The sequence below is a fragment of the Pan troglodytes genome, chromosome 1 (genome assembly GCF_028858775.2).
Source record: "Pan troglodytes isolate AG18354 chromosome 1, NHGRI_mPanTro3-v2.0_pri, whole genome shotgun sequence".
Lineage (NCBI taxonomy): Eukaryota > Metazoa > Chordata > Mammalia > Primates > Hominidae > Pan > Pan troglodytes.
Genome location: NC_072398.2, coordinates 95,486,647 through 95,505,985, shown reverse-complemented (window position 1 = coordinate 95,505,985; position 19,339 = coordinate 95,486,647). Strand labels below are relative to the sequence as shown.

General features: G+C 54.6%; 1 protein-coding gene across 2 annotated transcripts; it reads left to right on the top strand.

The window, feature by feature from the left end:
• Positions 1 to 500: 500 nt before the first annotated feature.
• NPR1 (natriuretic peptide receptor 1) lies at positions 501 to 15,803 on the top strand. Of its 2 annotated transcripts, XM_016927544.4 has the most exons (22): positions 501 to 1,662; positions 2,333 to 2,532; positions 3,009 to 3,122; positions 3,533 to 3,668; positions 4,344 to 4,435; positions 5,221 to 5,356; positions 5,585 to 5,669; positions 6,809 to 6,929; positions 7,650 to 7,724; positions 7,967 to 8,044; positions 8,490 to 8,594; positions 8,860 to 8,931; positions 9,044 to 9,200; positions 9,478 to 9,633; positions 9,896 to 10,064; positions 10,796 to 10,942; positions 11,031 to 11,154; positions 11,296 to 11,364; positions 11,649 to 11,823; positions 12,109 to 12,207; positions 14,917 to 15,008; positions 15,163 to 15,803. In XM_016927544.4, the coding sequence occupies exons 1-22, from the start codon at positions 942 to 944 to the stop codon at positions 15,223 to 15,225; spliced, it is 3,186 nt and encodes a 1,061-aa protein (XP_016783033.1). In that variant the 5' UTR covers positions 501 to 941; the 3' UTR covers positions 15,226 to 15,803. The 2 variants fall into 2 exon arrangements, with proteins under 2 accessions (XP_016783033.1, XP_016783037.1); XM_016927548.4 differs by lacking the exon at positions 7,967 to 8,044 and having other exon boundaries at positions 570 to 1,662.
• Positions 15,804 to 19,339: the final 3,536 nt, after the last annotated feature.

Here is a 19,339-nt window from a genome sequence, read left to right as displayed (position 1 = left end):
AGGGAAAGAGAGGGAGATCATAGAAGGAATGGGTAACAAGCACTCTGGGCTCACCTTCAACTTTAACGGACTTTCCAGAAACCCGTCACCTTCCACCCCACACCCAAACACACACATCCACGCACTCACTCAGTTTCCTGCCAGGATCCCAAACCAGCACACCTTTCCCTCTTCCCCCGAGGAGACCAGGTAGGAGGCGAGGGAAAAGGTGGGGCGCAAGTGGGCCCCGGTTGCTTCCACACACACCCTCCGTTCAGCCATCCTTTCCATCCCGGCGAGGGCGCACCTTCAGAGGGTCCTGTCCTCCAAAGAGGTAGGCGTGGGGCGGCCGAGACCGGGGAAGATGGTCCACGGGGAAGCGCGCGGGCTGGGCGGCGGGGAGGAAGGAGTTAAAGATCCTGGACTGGCTCTTCTGTCACTGAGTCTGGGAGGGGAAGCGGCTGAGAGGGAGGGTTCGGAGCTTGGCTCGGGTCCTCCACGGTTCCCTCCGGATAGCCGGAGACTTGGGCCGGCCGGACGCCCCTTCTGGCACACTCCCTGGGGCAGGCGCTCACGCACGCTACAAACACACACTCCTCTTTCCTCCCTCGCGCGCCCTCTCTCATCCTTCTTCACGAAGCGCTCACTCGCACCCTTTCTCTCTCTCTCTAACACGCACGCACACTCCCAGTTGTTCACACTCGGGTCCTCTCCAGCCCGACGTTCTCCTGGCACCCACCTGCTCCGCGGCGCCCTGCGCGCCCCCCTCGGTCGCGCCCCTTGCGCTCTCGGCCCAGACCGTCGCAGCTACAGGGGGCCTCGAGCCCCGGGGTGAGCGTCCCCGTCCCGCTCCTGCTCCTTCCCATAGGGACGCGCCTGATGCCTGGGACCGGCCGCTGAGCCCAAGGGGACCGAGGAGGCCATGGTAGGAGCGCTCGCCTGCTGCGGTGCCCGCTGAGGCCATGCCGGGGCCCCGGCGCCCCGCTGGCTCCCGCCTGCGCCTGCTCCTGCTCCTGCTGCTGCCGCCGCTGCTGCTGCTGCTCCGGGGCAGCCACGCGGACAACCTGACGGTAGCCGTGGTACTGCCGCTGGCCAATACCTCGTACCCGTGGTCGTGGGCGCGCGTGGGACCCGCCGTGGAGCTGGCCCTGGCCCAGGTGAAGGCGCGCCCCGACTTGCTGCCGGGCTGGACGGTCCGCACGGTGCTGGGCAGCAGCGAAAACGCGCTGGGCGTCTGCTCCGACACCGCAGCGCCCCTGGCCGCGGTGGACCTCAAGTGGGAGCACAACCCCGCTGTGTTCCTGGGCCCCGGCTGCGTGTACGCCGCCGCCCCAGTGGGGCGCTTCACCGCGCACTGGCGGGTCCCGCTGCTGACCGCCGGCGCCCCGGCGCTGGGCTTCGGTGTCAAGGACGAGTATGCGCTGACCACCCGCGCGGGGCCCAGCTACGCCAAGCTGGGGGACTTCGTGGCGGCGCTGCACCGACGGCTGGGCTGGGAGCGCCAAGCGCTCATGCTCTACGCCTACCGGCCGGGTGACGAAGAGCACTGCTTCTTCCTCGTGGAGGGGCTGTTCATGCGGGTCCGCGACCGCCTCAATATTACGGTGGACCACCTGGAGTTCGCCGAGGACGACCTCAGCCACTACACCAGGCTGCTGCGGACCATGCCGCGCAAAGGCCGAGGTGAGACGCTGGCACACCCCGTCCCGCCGCTTAGCCGCAGGGCCTCCCCTCTGACCTGCCGGAGGCATCGGGACTTTTTCTCTAGTCTGGGGGCACTCTTCTTTCTCCTCGCCGTTCTTCATTCTACTTTCAGCTCCCCGGCCCTTTCTACAGCTGAGTTTCTATTTCCCTCTCTTCTTCCGCCACCCCCACCACGTCTCTATCCTCTCACCTCCCCGACCCCCACTCATTCCCTCCCACCCTAGCACAGCTCGGTTCCGGTCCCTTTTTCCCTCCCACATTTTCTCTCTTCCCTATAGCCTTCTCCCCTCTTTCATCCTCTCCTCTCATTGCGCCTCATCCCCTCTCTTCTCCCCCTCCCTCTCGCTCCTCTCTCCCTCCTGGCCCCATCCTTCTCCACCTTCAGCTCCACTATCCCCCTCTCCCTACCCGTTCCTTCCTCCCTTCCGCCTCCCCCTTCCTCCTCCCGCCCACCGCCCCGCACCCGCCCGTTCCACCCTTCGTCTTTCTCCTGCTGTGGCCTAGGCTGAGCCGGGAGTTACCACTTAACTCTCACTGGGTCTCTCCTGCACCCTATCTCTAAACTTCCTCCCTTGGGTTCCTAGCTTTCCTACTCCTGTCTCTCCCGCAGTACCTAGGCTTCTCTCTCTGACTCCCCGTCTTTCTCCAGTTATCTACATCTGCAGCTCCCCTGATGCCTTCAGAACCCTCATGCTCCTGGCCCTGGAAGCTGGCTTGTGTGGGGAGGACTACGTTTTCTTCCACCTGGATATCTTTGGGCAAAGCCTGCAAGGTGGACAGGGCCCTGCTCCCCGCAGGCCCTGGGAGAGAGGGGATGGGCAGGATGTCAGTGCCCGCCAGGCCTTTCAGGTGAGTACCTAGGTTTGAAGCCCAGGCTGTCTCAGCTTGTGGCACATCATTTCTGGGCACTGTGTCCCTCAGCGTCTGAAAGAATTCCAGAAAAGAGGTTTTTGTCTGTTTGTTTCTTTATGCACTCCTGGTAACTCACAGAACAGAAAAGAGGTTGGTGATGCTCACTGGGAATTAGGCAATGAAGGGCAGACTGCCCAGGGGCGCTTCGCCACCAGCAGGCTAAAAAGATAAGAAAATGGGCTTGAGGCGGGAGGAGGATAAAGTCCCACAGCCTGGGCAGGACTTGGAGAAGGCATCCCATTGGATCCCCTGCTTTGGAGTGGGCATCACTTCATGCAGGGCATAGGGTCCAGTTTGACCTTGAGCTAAGCAGAGACGCAGCTCTGGGAGGTGGGCTCCCAACTGTTGGGGCCCCACAGTACTAGGGAATAGTCAGCTCTCAACTCTCTGCTCTCCACTGACCCCTTTCTCAGGCTGCCAAAATCATTACATATAAAGACCCAGATAATCCCGAGTACTTGGAATTCCTGAAGCAGTTAAAACACCTGGCCTATGAGCAGTTCAACTTCACCATGGAGGATGGCCTGGTAAGAAGGGGTCCCGGGACCCTCCAGCGTGGACCTCCAGCCCCCACTCCATGACCCTCTGCCAGCCTCCATCCTTCCCTATTCCCAGTTCTCCCCTTCCTTCCCTCCCTTCCCATTGTTCCATGTTTCTCGTGATGATGGAGGAGGACACTGGCAAGTTCAGCCTCTGAAACTCAGGTCATCATCAGTAATATGGAGACGATACATCCTGCCCTGTCTACCTAGTAGGATTCAGGAAGTGATGCTAATCCAAAGGCATCGTTTAAATAGTAAAATCTCCCTGTGATATAGGGGTGTTATTTTCTCCCATCCTCTTCCAAAATCCCAGTGCCTCTTGTTCCCTTCCCCACAGCTCCCACCTCCATGCCCTTCATATGCCCACCCCAGCCGACCTCTGTTTGCCCCTACAGGTGAACACCATCCCAGCATCCTTCCACGACGGGCTCCTGCTCTATATCCAGGCAGTGACGGAGACTCTGGCACATGGGGGAACTGTCACTGATGGGGAGAACATCACTCAGCGGATGTGGAACCGAAGCTTTCAAGGTCAGGGCCTGGAGGTGGCTGGAATGGGCTGCCTTGGGGGATGAATCCCAGGTGCCCAGTGTCAAGCCATGAGAAGCCTATTGTCCTGCAGCAGTTACCTATGCACACCAGCCTTTTCCTCCACAGCTTTTTTCAGGCCCATCCCTCAGAAGTCCTACGAAGTGTCCAATCTCAATCATCCCTGCTGGGCACTGAGTTCTTTTACCTTTCTTTTTCTTTTTCTTTTTCTTTTTTTTTTTTTTTTTTTTTGAGATGGAGTCTCGCTCTGTCCCCAAGACTGGAGTGCAGTGGCGCAATCTCGGCTCACTTCAACCTCCGCCTCCCAGGTTCAAGCAATTCTCCTGCCTCAGCCTCCTGAGTAGCCGGGATTACAGGTGCCCTCCACCAACACTTGGCTAATTTTTTGTATTTTTTTTTAGTAGAGACAGGGTTTCACCACGTTGGTCAGGCTGGTCTTGAACTCCTGACATCGGGTGATCTGCCCACCTCAGCCTCCCAAAGTGCTGGGATTACAAGCATGAGCCACAGTGCCCGGCCGTTTTACCATTTACTATCATTCTGTACACATGTATGTTTGGAAGGCAAGGCAAAAAAGATTAGAGGATGAAGAGATGAAGTGGGGCACCCCTGAACTTCTATTCTCTCAAACATAGTCATCTTCCCCTATGTCCTCAGGTGTGACAGGATACCTGAAAATTGATAGCAGTGGCGATCGGGAAACAGACTTCTCCCTCTGGGATATGGATCCCGAGAATGGTGCCTTCAGGGTAAGTTTGTGCACCCAGAAGACAGTGCCAATTCCAAATGACATCTCACCCTCCTACTTCTCCCCCACAGCCCTGCCAGGGCACCTGTTTATCCTGTAGCCATTCCACCATGCCTGGACACTTACAAGAGCCCTGGATAAAACAGACCCAGCTCCAGTCTGGGGAAGCCACCAGAATGATAGGGACTCACAGGCATCACACTTGGGGAGCCCCATGCCTGAGGAGGGAGCACAAGCCTGCCCTCGGGGAGCTCCAAAGGGAGGCAGGCAGGACTGCCTCGCAGCAGAGACAGGGCCGTGAAAGATGCACATTACACAGCTCTGCAAGCGAGCAGGACAGGAAGGCGCTGAGGCCAATGGCCACAAGGGACAGGTCATCCAGAGAAGGCCTCCTGGAAGACGGGCACATGGACTGGGCCTGCGAATGTAGGCTAAGGTGAACATTACCTTCTCCTGTTTTCTACCAAGAAAATAAGTAGAGAAAAATCAATGCTTGGTTGGTACTTCAACCAAGATTATAAACTCCCTGAGTGTAGAGATCGGGTTCTAAATGGAGTTTTCTTTATAAACCCCTTGATAGTTTTCAGGTGTTTCCACTTGAGTAATATGTGTGTGGTATGAGGTCCTGTGTCCAGTTGCAGTGGGGACTTGGTAAGCAGGTGACAACCCAGATATATATGTAGGCTCTGGAAGCAGAGCTGGGGTAGGTGGGAGGTGAGACTGCTGCACTCACAGCATGCCTTCCCCGCAGGCCCTGGCCTAGCCACCACTCCTGCTCTCCCTTAGGTTGTACTGAACTACAATGGGACTTCCCAAGAGCTGGTGGCTGTGTCGGGGCGCAAACTGAACTGGCCCCTGGGGTACCCTCCTCCTGACATCCCCAAATGTGGCTTTGACAACGAAGACCCAGCATGCAACCAAGGTGACTGCCCCTTGCCTTCCAGGCCTCCATCCCAGAGATGCTGCATCCTTCCCCTAAGCACAGTCGAGTAGGTGCTCCTGTCCCATGCTGAGGGCTTTCTGGAGAATGACTCCTGCCTTTTTCTTCCCTTCATCCATCATCCCAGTTCACTGATGGACTATTAGAAAGTTCTTCCTCCTGCTGTCTAACCCAAATCTGTCTTGCTGCAATATGGACTCTCTCCTGCAGATCACCTTTCCACCCTGGAGGTGCTGGCTTTGGTGGGCAGCCTCTCCTTGCTCGGCATTCTGATTGTCTCCTTCTTCATATACAGGTGAGCTGTGATGTGGGGGGTTGAGTGAGGCTGGGGGACCCAGAGAACCAATAGCAGAGGAGGTGGTGGGGACCCAGAGGGAAGAGGGCAGGGGTGAAGGGGCAGCAGGGGAAAACCAAGGGAGATGAGGAAGAAAGGAGGCTTAAAAGCCAGAGGAGAAAGAAAGAGAAGGGAATGGCAGGGCGAGGGGAGGAGACAAGGATGGGAATGGCCAAGGAGAGTCAGAAAGATCCAAGAAGCAGAGAAGTTGATGGGTGACATCACAGGGGCGTGGACTGGTTTTCCTTGCTACTCTTGCAGGCCAGATAGGAAGCAACTTTCTGAACCTTTGCAATCATGCCCATGTTAGTTGAGGAGGGTGAGCCCTGGTGTGTGCCAGGTGCCCAACCTAGAATGGAGAAGGGAGCTGAATGAGCCTTGTTCCTGCCGTCCAGTGGAGGCTAAAATGAAGTACAGGAGGAGTTAATGATATACAAAAGCAAGGAGGGAGGGGAGAAAAATCACTGCTGGTTGAGCATATAATGTGTGCCAGGCACTTCCACGTACACTATTTCTTTCTTTCTTTTTTTTTTTTTTTTTTTTTTTTGAGACGGAGTCTCGCTCTGTTGCCAGACTGGAGTGCAGTGGCATGATCTCGGCTCACTGCAACCTCCGCCTCCCAGTTTCAGGCAATTCTCCTGCCTCAGCCTCCCATGTAGCTGGGACTACAGGCACATGCCACCACGCTCAGCTAATTTTTGTATTTTTAGTAGAGACAGGGTTTCACCATGTTGGCCAGGATGGTCTCGATCTCTTGACCTCATGATCCACCCGCCTTGGCCTCCCAAAGTGCTGGGATTACAGGCATGAGCCACTGTGCCTGGCCTCATGTACACTATTTCTTTTCATTCTTATAATAGTTAAGAATGAAATAGATATTGCGGCCTCATTCCCAAGTAAGGATATTGAGGTGATTCCCCCAAGGTCCCCAGTAAGGCAGAATTTCCCCCAGCCATCCTGATTCTCAGTCCAGAGGATAGAATTCCCCCTCCATCTCTGAGTGCATGGTGTGGTCCCATGGCTCTGAGGAGGGGCTGCTGAGCACCCTGCCCTGGGTCAGCGGCTCAGCCACAGGCTCAGATGCAGCCTTCGTATCCCAGGAAGATGCAGCTGGAGAAGGAACTGGCCTCGGAGCTGTGGCGGGTGCGCTGGGAGGACGTTGAGCCCAGTAGCCTTGAGAGGCACCTGCGGAGTGCAGGCAGCCGGCTGACCCTGAGCGGGGTAAGAACGCTGGTGTTTGTGTTGGGGGGCAATAAAGGAGAGGTGGGTACAAGGGGCAGTGCCTGAGGGATAGGGAAGGGAGCGGGATTCTAGTCCCAGCTCTGCTTTCACTTGCTGTGTGACCTTGAGCGACTCATAGTCCCTCTCCGAGACTGTCTCAGATGATGATTACAGCAGCAGAGCCTCCCTCACAGGGCTCTTTTAAAGGTCAGAGGAGATAGTACCTGTGAAAACACTTTAAAAAAAAAAAAGTAAATGAGGAGGAAATTTTATGATGTGGAACATAAAGCAGGGTGGGCCAGGCACAGTGGCTCACATCTGCAATCCCAGCACTTTGGGAGACCGAGGCAGGAGGATTGCTTGTGCCTGGGAGTTCAAGACCAGCCTGGGCAACAGAGCAAGACATCGTCTCTACAAAGAATACAAAGATTAGCAGGGCATGGTGGCGCATACCTGTAGTCCCAGCTACTCTGGAGGCTGAGGTGAAAGGATCATCTGAGCCCAGGAGTCTGAGGCGGCAGTGACCTAGGATAGCACCGCTGCACTCCAGCCTGGATGACACAATGATACTACATCTCAAAAAAAAACCCAACAACAAAAAGGAAGGGCGACACAAAGATAAGGCAGGATAAGGCAGGGAAATAAAGACCAGAGCACAAGCAATCAGGATGCAGACTGGGCCCACCGGCTGACCATTCCTCCTGCTCTCCCTCCTTTCAGAGAGGCTCCAATTACGGCTCCCTGCTAACCACAGAGGGCCAGTTCCAAGTCTTTGCCAAGACAGCATATTATAAGGTGGGCCTGGGGAAAGATCACTGGGCCTTGGGACTGGGGCAGGAGTGTACTCTGATGGAGGACTGGTGGGGGGTTCTAAGGGAAGGAGTAAGCTGGTGGGGAGCAGCAGATGGGGGCCCTGGGGGTGGGCTATTGGGAACAAGTGAGGGTCCTGAGGGCAGGGATGGGCTGTCGGGAGCAGCTGGAATTCCCAGGACATGGGACCATGCTCTTCACAGTGACAGTCTCCATTCCATGCCCAGGGCAACCTCGTGGCTGTGAAACGTGTGAACCGTAAACGCATTGAGCTGACACGAAAAGTCCTGTTTGAACTGAAGCATGTAATGTGGGGAGTGAGGCAGTGGCATGGAGAAGGGGCCCTCGGGGATGCAAGGGAGACTGGCCAACAGAACTAGTTATGGAGGGACCTCAGGGTACCCCAAGAAAGGGGCAGGGACTGGAGCCCTGGGATGGACCTTCATCTTGTGGGTGGGAGTGGGGGTATCCTAAGCTAGGAGAAGAGACCGCTGGAGATAACCTGGAGGAATCTTGAGGGGCCATATGTGATGTCCCTGGGGGAGAGAGGGCTTAGGAGGCAGAGGGAGTAGGAGCAGATTCTGGGGAGGGTGGGCTAAAGGACATGGGTGGGAATCACCAGGGAAGATCTTAGTGATGGTTGCAGAAAGTGAATAAGGAGTTAAGAAGAGTGAGGGTCCCTGAAGCTAGTGAGCAGCTTGGTGAGGAGCGAGGTCTCTGTCAAGCTCCTGATGCTGGTCCCACTTGCAGATGCGGGATGTGCAGAATGAACACCTGACCAGGTTTGTGGGAGCCTGCACCGACCCCCCCAATATCTGCATCCTCACAGAGTACTGTCCCCGTGGGAGCCTGCAGGTGAGGGGGACAAGGGGTGTCAAGAAACCTGGGTTCTAGCCCTGGCTCTGCCCCTGACTGGCCATAAGACCCTAGGCATGCCTCGCCCTCTTTCTGACCTTTCTGGCCCCATCTGTAAAAATGGGAGTTGGGGAAGGGCAGTGGCACTAGAGTCAATCCAAAGTTTTGTCCTGTTCTACCAGTTCACATCAGTAGGACCCTGCACCCTCCTCCAACTCCCAGGGGGATCTGCAGGGGATTGGTCTGACTCTTATTGCCCCAGCAGGACATTCTGGAGAATGAGAGCATCACCCTAGACTGGATGTTCCGGTACTCACTCACCAATGACATCGTCAAGGTATGCCCCTAAGCACCTATTGGATGTGTAGGGGAGGGGCCAGGCATGCTTCTCCTGGCCATGGGTGTAGGTCCCACTCCTGGCCAATACCTCTGCACACTCACATTTCCAGGGCATGCTGTTTCTACACAATGGGGCTATCTGTTCCCATGGGAACCTCAAGTCATCCAACTGCGTGGTAGATGGGCGCTTTGTGCTCAAGATCACCGACTATGGGCTGGAGAGCTTCAGGGACCTGGACCCAGAGCAAGGACACACCGTTTATGCCAGTGAGCCTTGACTCTTGAACCTAACACCTGCCCCCAGCACCACCCAGTAGGGAGACTGATGCAAGGCCTCTGATGGGCTTGGGCATGCTTGTCCTGACTCCAGCCTCAATTCATTCACCCATGAAAAAGGGAAGGCCAGACGGAGTGGTTTCTAAGGCCTCCTCTAGCTCTAACACTCTGTGATGCATCCAGATCAGTTTCGGCCACACCCTTGTTTCCCCCTCACCCCTTAGCTTTGGGCTCCCTCACTCGGTGACTACCGACCTCTGACCCACAGAAAAGCTGTGGACAGCCCCTGAGCTCCTGCGAATGGCTTCACCCCCTGTGCGGGGCTCCCAGGCTGGTGACGTATACAGCTTTGGGATCATCCTTCAGGAGATTGCCTTGAGGAGTGGGGTCTTCCACGTGGAAGGTTTGGACCTGAGCCCCAAAGGTGAGAGGAACACGCCTTCCTTAAACCCAGCCACAGTCTCAACGAACCCCAGCCCCAGGGAGAGGGTCCCCTGGCAGCACCACCACACCTTCCTTCTGTAATGGGGTTCAGTCACCACCCTTTGACCCATTGCTGCCAGTGACCAGTCCCCCGCCCCCATGCCTTGGTCTTGGACTTCCCCTGCCATCTCAGCTGGTTGCCCCAGTCTCTCTCTAGGCCCTTGGCCAGCCCCACCCCTCAGCTCCTCTACCCCCCAATACAGAGATCATCGAGCGGGTGACTCGGGGTGAGCAGCCCCCCTTCCGGCCCTCCCTGGCCCTGCAGAGTCACCTGGAGGAGTTGGGGCTGCTGATGCAGCGGTGCTGGGCTGAGGACCCACAGGAGAGGCCACCATTCCAGCAGATCCGCCTGACGTTGCGCAAGTTTAACAGGTCCCTGGTGTTTGTCATGGATCCCCCAGGCCCTTCCTCCACAGCCACCATTTACCTAATGCTTCTGGCTCCGGCTTATCCCAGCAGTGGCAGAGGGAGACCACTCACCTCCTCCCTGTACATAGTCAGCTCCAGCCCAGCACAGCCTCACGACCCTCTTCGCAAGTACAGCATGACTCAGCTGTCCCCACAGTCCCCTGCCATTCATGCCCCTTCCCTCCACCATCGACACCCCACACCCTTCCTGCCCACTCGCCTTGCTGGCCTCTAGACTTCTCAGCAGTGTGTAGGGTAGATGGGCCTCCCGCCTCCTGCCCTGTAGGCTCTTGGCCCTCCACGGGAGCTCCTGCCCCACCCCTTGATTTCCCTTCCCCAGCGTGCCCACCAGGCCCAGTTCCTCCAGACACACCCTTCTGTGGACATCACTTTGTCCGCAATTGACCCTTGTCATTCTCCACCTCCTTTACCTCCTTCTAACTCACTGGGTTCAACAAAGATGAACAAAATGTCCATATGTCTGAAGCTTCATACTTGACCTTGGGGTCTCAGAAAGGAATTGAACTTTCTTCCTTCTGTTTTCCCCTGCTCCCCGGTATCCTGCTATGCCCTCAACCCTGAGCGTCTCTAGAGACCTCACTGCAGCCTGGAGGGGGAAGTGTCTAGGGGCGGGCCCTCACGGTAGGCTGTGCTGCTCCTCTCTCACCACCCCCACCGCCACCCTCTGCCCCCAGGGAGAACAGCAGCAACATCCTGGACAACCTGCTGTCCCGCATGGAGCAGTACGCGAACAATCTGGAGGAACTGGTGGAGGAGCGGACCCAGGCATACCTGGAGGAGAAGCGCAAGGCCGAGGCCCTGCTCTACCAGATCCTGCCTCAGTGAGTGCCTGAGTCTGGGGACCCCCCACAACACAAAGCCCCTGTCCCGACCCCCTACTCTGATCCTGCACCTGCCCTGACCCCTTAGCTCAGTGGCTGAGCAGCTGAAGCGTGGGGAGACCGTGCAGGCCGAAGCCTTTGACAGCGTTACCATCTACTTCAGTGACATTGTGGGTTTCACAGCGCTGTCGGCGGAGAGCACACCCATGCAGGTAGGCCAGGGTTCAGCCACAGGTGCCAGGCAAGCTCAGCATCTGGATCCCACCAGACCTGCCTTCTGGTTCTGCTTTACCCACCTGACCCCAGGTGGGGGCCCCTACTTCCTGTCTCTCTTAGCTTCTCTTCCCTTCCAGGTGGTGACCCTGCTCAATGACCTGTACACTTGCTTTGATGCTGTCATAGACAACTTTGATGTGTACAAGGTGAGGGTGGGAGTGGGGATGGGAAGGGACAGACAGACATGGACAAGGTCAGAAAAAGATGAGGGGTAGGCAGAATGATGTGGAGTCTTAAGAGAGGAGATCGGGGACACGGGCAGAGACAGTGACACAGGGAGACCCAGGAACAGGCAGAGAACCCATGTGGGATGGGGGATGAGCAAAGACAGATGAGGGTACAGAATGACAGACGCTGCACCCGGTGTGACGGTGTGGCTGGCCGCACAGTTGCAGCCGTCAAGTCCTGCACCCCCTCGCCACTCCCACAGGTGGAGACAATTGGCGATGCCTACATGGTGGTGTCGGGGCTCCCTGTGCGGAACGGGCGGCTACACGCCTGCGAGGTAGCCCGCATGGCCCTGGCACTGCTGGATGCTGTGCGCTCCTTCCGAATCCGCCACCGGCCCCAGGAGCAGCTGCGCTTGCGCATTGGCATCCACACAGGTAAGGCCACTGAAGGTGCAGGCGGGTATCCAGAGGCCAAGGCTTCGCAAGGGAAACTTGTCCCCTGGCCCAGCCCCTCGCCCTTTCATCTCTCTCCCTCTCTCTCTCTCTCTCTCTCTCTCTCTCTCACACACACACACACACACACACACACACACACACACACACAGAGTTGGGACCTCAGATCCTGCCTCCTGCCTCTCTTGGATTGTCCACCTACCTCCCTTAACACCCCTCCCTCCCTCACTCGCTGATGGGCTCTGCTCCTTCCCTTGCTCCTCCCAGGACCTGTGTGTGCTGGAGTGGTGGGACTGAAGATGCCCCGTTACTGTCTCTTTGGGGATACAGTCAACACAGCCTCAAGAATGGAGTCTAATGGGGAAGGTACAGCGCCCCCTCCTAGAGGGAATGGGGAGGGCAGGGTGGCTGAGGGAAATGCCATGCTGGGGCAGCCTGTGCCTGCACAGCCCGTTTCAGCTCCTAGCCCTTTCGCCTCCCAAGTTCCCCTTCTCATAATATTAATAGTTCAACCTGGGCTCATCAACTTGACTGTAACCAGAGACTCAGGTTCCTGCTGCCCCTCTTGTTAAACGATGTAAAAGTATTTCCGGGCCAGTGCTGGAGAGTTCCCAGCAGGAATCCGATTTTAAGACCCTCTGTGGGCCGGGCATGGTGACTCACACCTGTAATCCCGGCACTTTGGGAAGCTGAGGCAGGCGGATCACCTGAGGTCGGGGGTTCGAGACCAGCCTGACCAACATGATGAAATCCCGTCTCTACTAAAAATACAAAATTAGCCAGGTGTGATGGCAGGCTCCTGTAATCCCAGCTACTCGGGAGGCTGAGGCAGGAGAATTGCTTGAACCCGGGAGGCAGAGGTTGCGGTGAGCCAAGATTACACCATGCACCCCAGCTTGGGCAATAAGAGTTAAACTCTGTCTCAAAAAAAAAAAAAAAAAGACCCTCTGCTCCACCTTTGATGTGGTAAAGATGGCTTCAGAGCCAGCATAAGTGAGGCTGTGAATCTCAGCTCCACAGCTGGCTGTGTGTCAGTTTGCTATACCTCTCTGAGCCATGGTTTTCCTCATCTGTAAAAAGAGGGAAAAAATCTACCTCACAGGAATTATGTGAGAAACCCATTAAAAATGTCTACCACATAATTGTCATTTAACTTTTCCGAGCCTTAGCAGATTATCTGTAAAATGATGTCTATCTCAGGATTGCAAGAAGCCTAGCACGAACCCTGGTACCCAGCAGGCACCTAATAAATTCTTGCTCCTACCCGCCCCTTGCTCTTGCCTCCTGCTTATCTTCTATCCTTCTGCTGTATTCGACACAATTCAATGCAGTAAACATTTATTGAGTGACTACTGAGTGCCAGGCCCTGGGATAGTAACATGGCCCAGATCCAGAGTTAGCTGAGAAATTCATGTGGACCCCATCTAAACCTTATGGTGAAAGAAAGGCTGCTTGGGAGCCAGTCCTGGGAGCCCAGAGGGATCTAGATGGGCAGATATAACCTGGGCACTATTTTGGGGGCTGTCAGAGTACAGCCCCTTGTTGAGGGTCCAGTCCTCAAGGAGCACATTCCCAGAAATTGTTCAACATTCTGGGTGCTGGGGGTGCTTGTAATCCCAGCACTTTGGGAGGCCGAGGTGGGCAGATCACTTGAGGCCAGGAGTTGGAGACTAGCCTGGCCAACATGGTGAACCTCCTGTCTCTACTAAAAATACAAAAAATTAGCTGGGCGTGGTGGCACGTGCCCGTAATCCCAGCTACTCAGGAGGCTGAGACATGAAAATCACTTGAACCCAGGAGGTGGATGTTGCAGTGAGCCGAGATTGCACCCCTGGGCAACAGAGCGAGACTCTGTCTCAAAAAAAAAAGAGAGAAAGAAAGAAAAGAAAGAAACTGTTAAACACAACAAGGCCACTGTGACTGATGCAAACCCCAGAAGTAGGGACATGAGTTCAGACAGTGGTCAAAGAGAGGGTGTGGCAATATTGGGCCCCACTCCATCACTGACCTCCTCAGCCACTTGGGCAGATCACCCTGGGCCTCAGTTCCTCGGCCACAAAATGAGGGTATAGCATGAAATCATGAAAGCAACAATTTACATAGTGCTTCCTAGGTAGCACATTCTGTTTGAATACTTTATGGATGTTAAATTTAATCCTCACAACAAGGTTTTGAGATGGGTACTGACACTATCAGCATTTTACAGATTAGGAAAATGAAGCAGAGAGAATTTATTTTACATACCTAAGCAAGTATCCAAGCTGAGGTTCATACTGAGGCAGTGCAGGATCCAAAGTGCCAGCTCCTAACCACCATGCTGTGTAGAGCCGGGTGACACTCCAGAGAGTGCTGTCCAACAGGATGTTCCATAGTCATGAAAATGTTCTGTATTCTGTGCTGTCCAATACAGTAGCCTCTAGGCACATATGACTACTTATCACTGGAAATGTGACGGGTGCAACTGAGGCCCTGATTTTTTTTTTTTTTTTTTTTTTGGAGACAGAGTCTCGCTCTGTCGCCCAGCCTGGATGGAGTGCAGTGGTGCAATCTCGGCTCACTGCAACCTCCGCCTCCCAGGTTCAAGCAATTCTCCTGCCTCAGCCTCCCAAGTAGCTGGAATTACAGGTGAGTGCCACCACACACAGCTAATTTTTGTATTTTTAGTAGAGACGGGGTTTCCCCATATTGGCCAGGATGGTCTCGAACTCCTGGCCTCAAGTGATCCTCCTGCCTCAGCCTCCCAAAGTGCTGGGATTACAGGTGTGAGCCACAGCACTCAGCCTGAATTTTTAACTGTATTTAGTTTAAATTAATTTAAGTTGAAACAGGCACATGTGATTAGTGGCTACTGTATTGGATTACACAGCTCCAGAGTTCTAAATGAGAGGCTAATGTGGTCACACACTACATTCAGGGGGTGGGGCCCCTCTGAGCTAGAGGGCTTCCTGGCCCAAAAGAGGGAGAGAGGGTACCTGTCCACCTGTCCACCCCCACAGTCCCTGGTCTCTTTTGCCTCTACTTTCCTGCTCTCCTCTCTCACATTGCTCACCTTCCCTTCTCCCCTGTCCTACCCAGCCCTGAAGATCCACTTGTCTTCTGAGACCAAGGCTGTCCTGGAGGAGTTTGGTGGTTTCGAGCTGGAGCTTCGAGGGGATGTAGAAATGAAGGTAGAGGGAGAAGCCTCTGCCCTCCCCACCTTTTGGGGTCCTAGAGGGAGTTACCCTTCTCAAGCAGCCAATGCCACTCCCATCCCTAAGGCTCTCATCTGACTGGGGAAAGGGCATGTGCCACTCCCCAGCCCATCCTCTTTTTTCCCTCCAGGGCAAAGGCAAGGTTCGGACCTACTGGCTCCTTGGGGAGCGGGGGAGTAGCACCCGAGGCTGACCTGCCTCCTCTCCTATCCCTCCACACCTCCCTACCCTGTGCCAGAAGCAACAGAGGTGCCAGGCCTCAGCCTCACCCACAGCAGCCCCATCGCCAAAGGATGGAAGTAGTTTGAATAGCTCAGGTGTGCTGACCCCAGTGAAGACACTAGATAGGACCTCTGAGAGGGGACTGGCATGGGGGGATCTCAGAGCTTACAGGCTGAGCCAAGCCCACGGCCATGCACAGGGACACTCACACAGGCACACGCACCTGCTCTCCACCTGGACTCAGGCCGGGCTGGGCTGTGGATTCCTGATCCCCTCCCCTCCCCATGCTCTCCTCCCTCAGCCTTGCTACCCTGTGACTTACTGGGAGGAGAAAGAGTCACCTGAAGGGGAACATGAAAAGAGACTAGGTGAAGAGAGGGCAGGGGAGCCCACATCTGGGCCTGGCCCACAATACCTGCTCCCCCGACCCCCTCCACCCAGCAGTAGACACAGTGCACAGGGGAGAAGAGGGGTGGCGCAGAAGGGTTGGGGGCCTGTATGCCTTGCTTCTACCATGAGCAAAGACAATTAAAATCTTTATTCCAGTGACAGTGTCTCTTCTTGAGGGAGAGAGGGTTGCCAGAAAACAGTCAGTTCTCCACTCTCTACTTCAAATAAGACTCACTTCTTGTTCTACAAGGGTCTAGAAGGAGAAGTAAAAAAAAAAGACTCTCGATTCTTAAGCTGGGAATGCAGGCTCTGAGAGTAGTAACAGCCTATGAATTGCCCAGCAGTGCTGAAACTGGTTTAAGGACCCATTTACATCCTTAAGAATTATTATTATTGGCCGGGCACAGGGGCTCATGCCTGTAATCCCAGCACTTTGGGAGGCTGAGGTGGATGGATCACCTGAGGTCAAGAGTTCAAAACCAGCCTGGCCAACATGGTGAAACCCAGTCTCTACTAAAAATACAAAAATTAGCTGGGTATGGTGGCATGCGCCTGTAATCCCAGCTACTCAGGAGACTGAGGCAGGAGAATCTCTTTTTTTTTTTTTTTTTGAGACGGAGTCTCAATCCTTCACCCAGGCTGGAGTGCAGTGGTGCCATCTCGGCTCACTGCAAGCTCTGCCTCCCAGGTTCACCCCATTCTCCTGCCTCAGCCTCCCGAGTAGCTGGGACAGGCGCCCGCCACCTCGCCCGGCTAATTTTTTGTATTTTTAGTAGAGACGGGGTTTCACCATGTTAGCCAGGATGGTCTCGATCTCCCAACCTCATGATCCGCCCGCCTCGGCCTCCCAAAGTGCTGGGATTACAGGCGTAAACCACCACACCCGGCCGAGAATCTCTTGAACCCAGGAGGCGGAGGTTGCAGTGAGCCGAGATGGCGCCACTGCACTCCAGCCTGGGCAACAGAGGGAGACTCTGTCTCAAAAAAAAAACAACCAAAAAAAAAAACCAGGCACACTCCTGTAATCTCAGTACTTTGGGAGGCTGAGGTGGGCGAATCACATGAGATGAGGAGTTTGAGACCAGCCTGACCAACATGGAGAAACCCAGTCTCTACTAAAAATACAAAATTAGTTGCCAGACGCGGTGGCTCACACCTGTAATCCCAGCACTTTGAGAGGCTGAGGCAGGTGGATCATGAGGTCAGGAGTTCGAGACCATCCTGGCCAATATAGGGAAACCCCGTCTTTACTAAAAATAGAAAAATTAGCCAGATATGGTGGCACATGCCTGTAGTCCCAGCTACTCAGGAGGCTGAGGGAGGAGAATCACTTGAACCTGGGAGGCAGAGGTTGTGGTGAGCTGAGATTGCACCACTGTACTCCAGCCTGGGCAACAAAGCGAGACTCTGTCTAAAAAAAAAAAAAAAAAAAAAACAGAATTAGCCGGGCATAGCGATGCATGCCTGTAATCCCAGGTACTCAGGTGACTGAGGCAGGAGAATTGCTTGAACCCAGGAGGTGGGGGCTTCAGTGAGCCAAGATCTCACCACTGCACTCCAGCCTGGGCCACAGAGCGAGACTATCTTAAAAAAAAAAAAAAGGCTAGGTATAGTGGCTCAACCCTGTAATCCCAGCAGCTTGGGAGGCCAAGGTGGGTGGATCACAAGGTCAGGAGTTTGAGATCAGCGTGGCCTACATGGTGAAACCCCATCTCTACTAAAAATACAATAATTAGCCAGGCACGGTGGCTCATGTCTGTAATCCCAGCACTTTGGGAGGCTGAGGCGGGTGGATCACCTGAGGTCAGGAGTTCGAGACCAGCCTGACCAACATGGAGAAACCCCATCTCTACTAAAAATACAAAATTAGCCAGGTGTGGTGGTACATGCCTGTAATCCTAGCTACTAGGGAGGCTGAGGCAGGAGAATCACTTGAACCTGGGAGGCAGAGGTTGCGGTGAGCCGAGATCACGCCATTGCACTCCAGCCTGGGCAACAAGAGTGAAACTCCATCTCAAAAAAAAAAAAAAGTACAATAATTAGCTGGGCGTGGTGGTGGGTGCCTGTAATCCCAGCTACTCAGGAGGCTGAGGCAGGAGAATTGCTTGAACCCGAGAGGCAGAAGTTGCAGTGAGCCGAGATTGTGCCATTGCACTCCAGTCTGGGCAACAAGAGCGAAACTCAATCACACACACAAAAAAGTATCAGGGACCTAAAGAGCTTTTGTTTATGTGGATATCTATTGATATTTACCATAGTAGATATTAAAACAAATCCTTATTTATTTATTTTTTAATTTTTATTTATTTTTTTTTTTTGAGACAGAGTCTTGCTCTGTCACCCAGGCTGGAGAGCAGAGGCACGATCTCGGCTCACTGCAAGCTCCGCCTCCTGGGTTCACCCCATTCTCCTGCCTCAGCCTCCCGAGTAGCTGGGACTACAGGCGCCCGCCACCGTGCCTGGCTAATTTTTTTGTATTTTTGGTTGAGACGGGGTTTCACCATGTTAGCTAGGATGGTCTCGATCTCCTGACCTCGTGATCCGCCCATCTCAGCCTCCCAAAGTGCTGGGATTACAGGCGTGAGCCACCGCACCCAGCCACAAATCCTTATTTATTAACTCATGTAAGATAACAATAATAAGCCTATTACATGTTAATAATTGTTGACTGCTTTATCAAGAACATTCTTATGTGAAACCAGCCTTTTCATTGTGCAGTGGTGAAGAATGCATGCAATACTAATTGGGTGCCACTGCCTTGATTTATGTAAAGCCACAGCAGTTTTACCCCCATTGCTTTTGCACTTCGATGCAATGTGTCAACTCTGTCAAAAAGGCAAATAACGTATTAGAATTATTATGAAAATCGTTTGACCTCATCTATGCCCTGAAAAAATATTTGGGACTCCCAGGATTTGCGGACCACACCTTGAGAACTGTTATGTTACTCAATGGCTGGCATACAGTAGGAATCAGATAATTAGTATGGACTGAATGGAGAGGCCTGGGAGCTGGGGAGGAAGTGGGGGTCGGGTGGGAACATATGGATGCCTTTCAACCCAGGTGAAATTTGGGGATTGTCCACCTGCTCCTCCATTCCCCATGTCAGTGTAGACAAATGTTGAGTCATAGTTTGCAAAATGCCTCTCAGCTGGGCCAGGAGCCCTGGTTTCCCTGCTGGACCCACCCCTCACCCCTCCTTCCCAGGTAGGCAGGCAGGCAGGCAGGCAGGAATGCGGGGGAGAGGTGGCTGCAGCTCCACCGCCCTCATGGGGGAGGAAAGTGCCAGACATTTCTTCAGGACCATCCATCAAGTGCAGGCAGGCCTCTCCCCTGACCTCCCAGGCCTCTTCCTGGAGTCCACCCTGTAGGACCTGGACGTAGGGTGGCCACTGGGAGCTTGGAGGTCTGGCGTGGCACTGCTCCCTGGTACACGGCTGGCAGTTTGGGATAAAGAAAGGATAAATTGCTCCCCTCCTGTCCAGTGACTCTTGTTTTGTGCTTCCCGCCCACCCTTTTTGGCACCAGTCAGGCTCAATTTATTGGGAGAGGGAGCAGACATGGTCCAGTCCTCTCACCAGCCAAGCCGGGGATGAACAGCACTGGGAAGACCTAACCAAGAGTGGTTGTCCTGTCAACCACAGCTACTGAACTTCCTGATGGGCCCTGGTGGCCCTGTAGCCTCCCATGCCCCA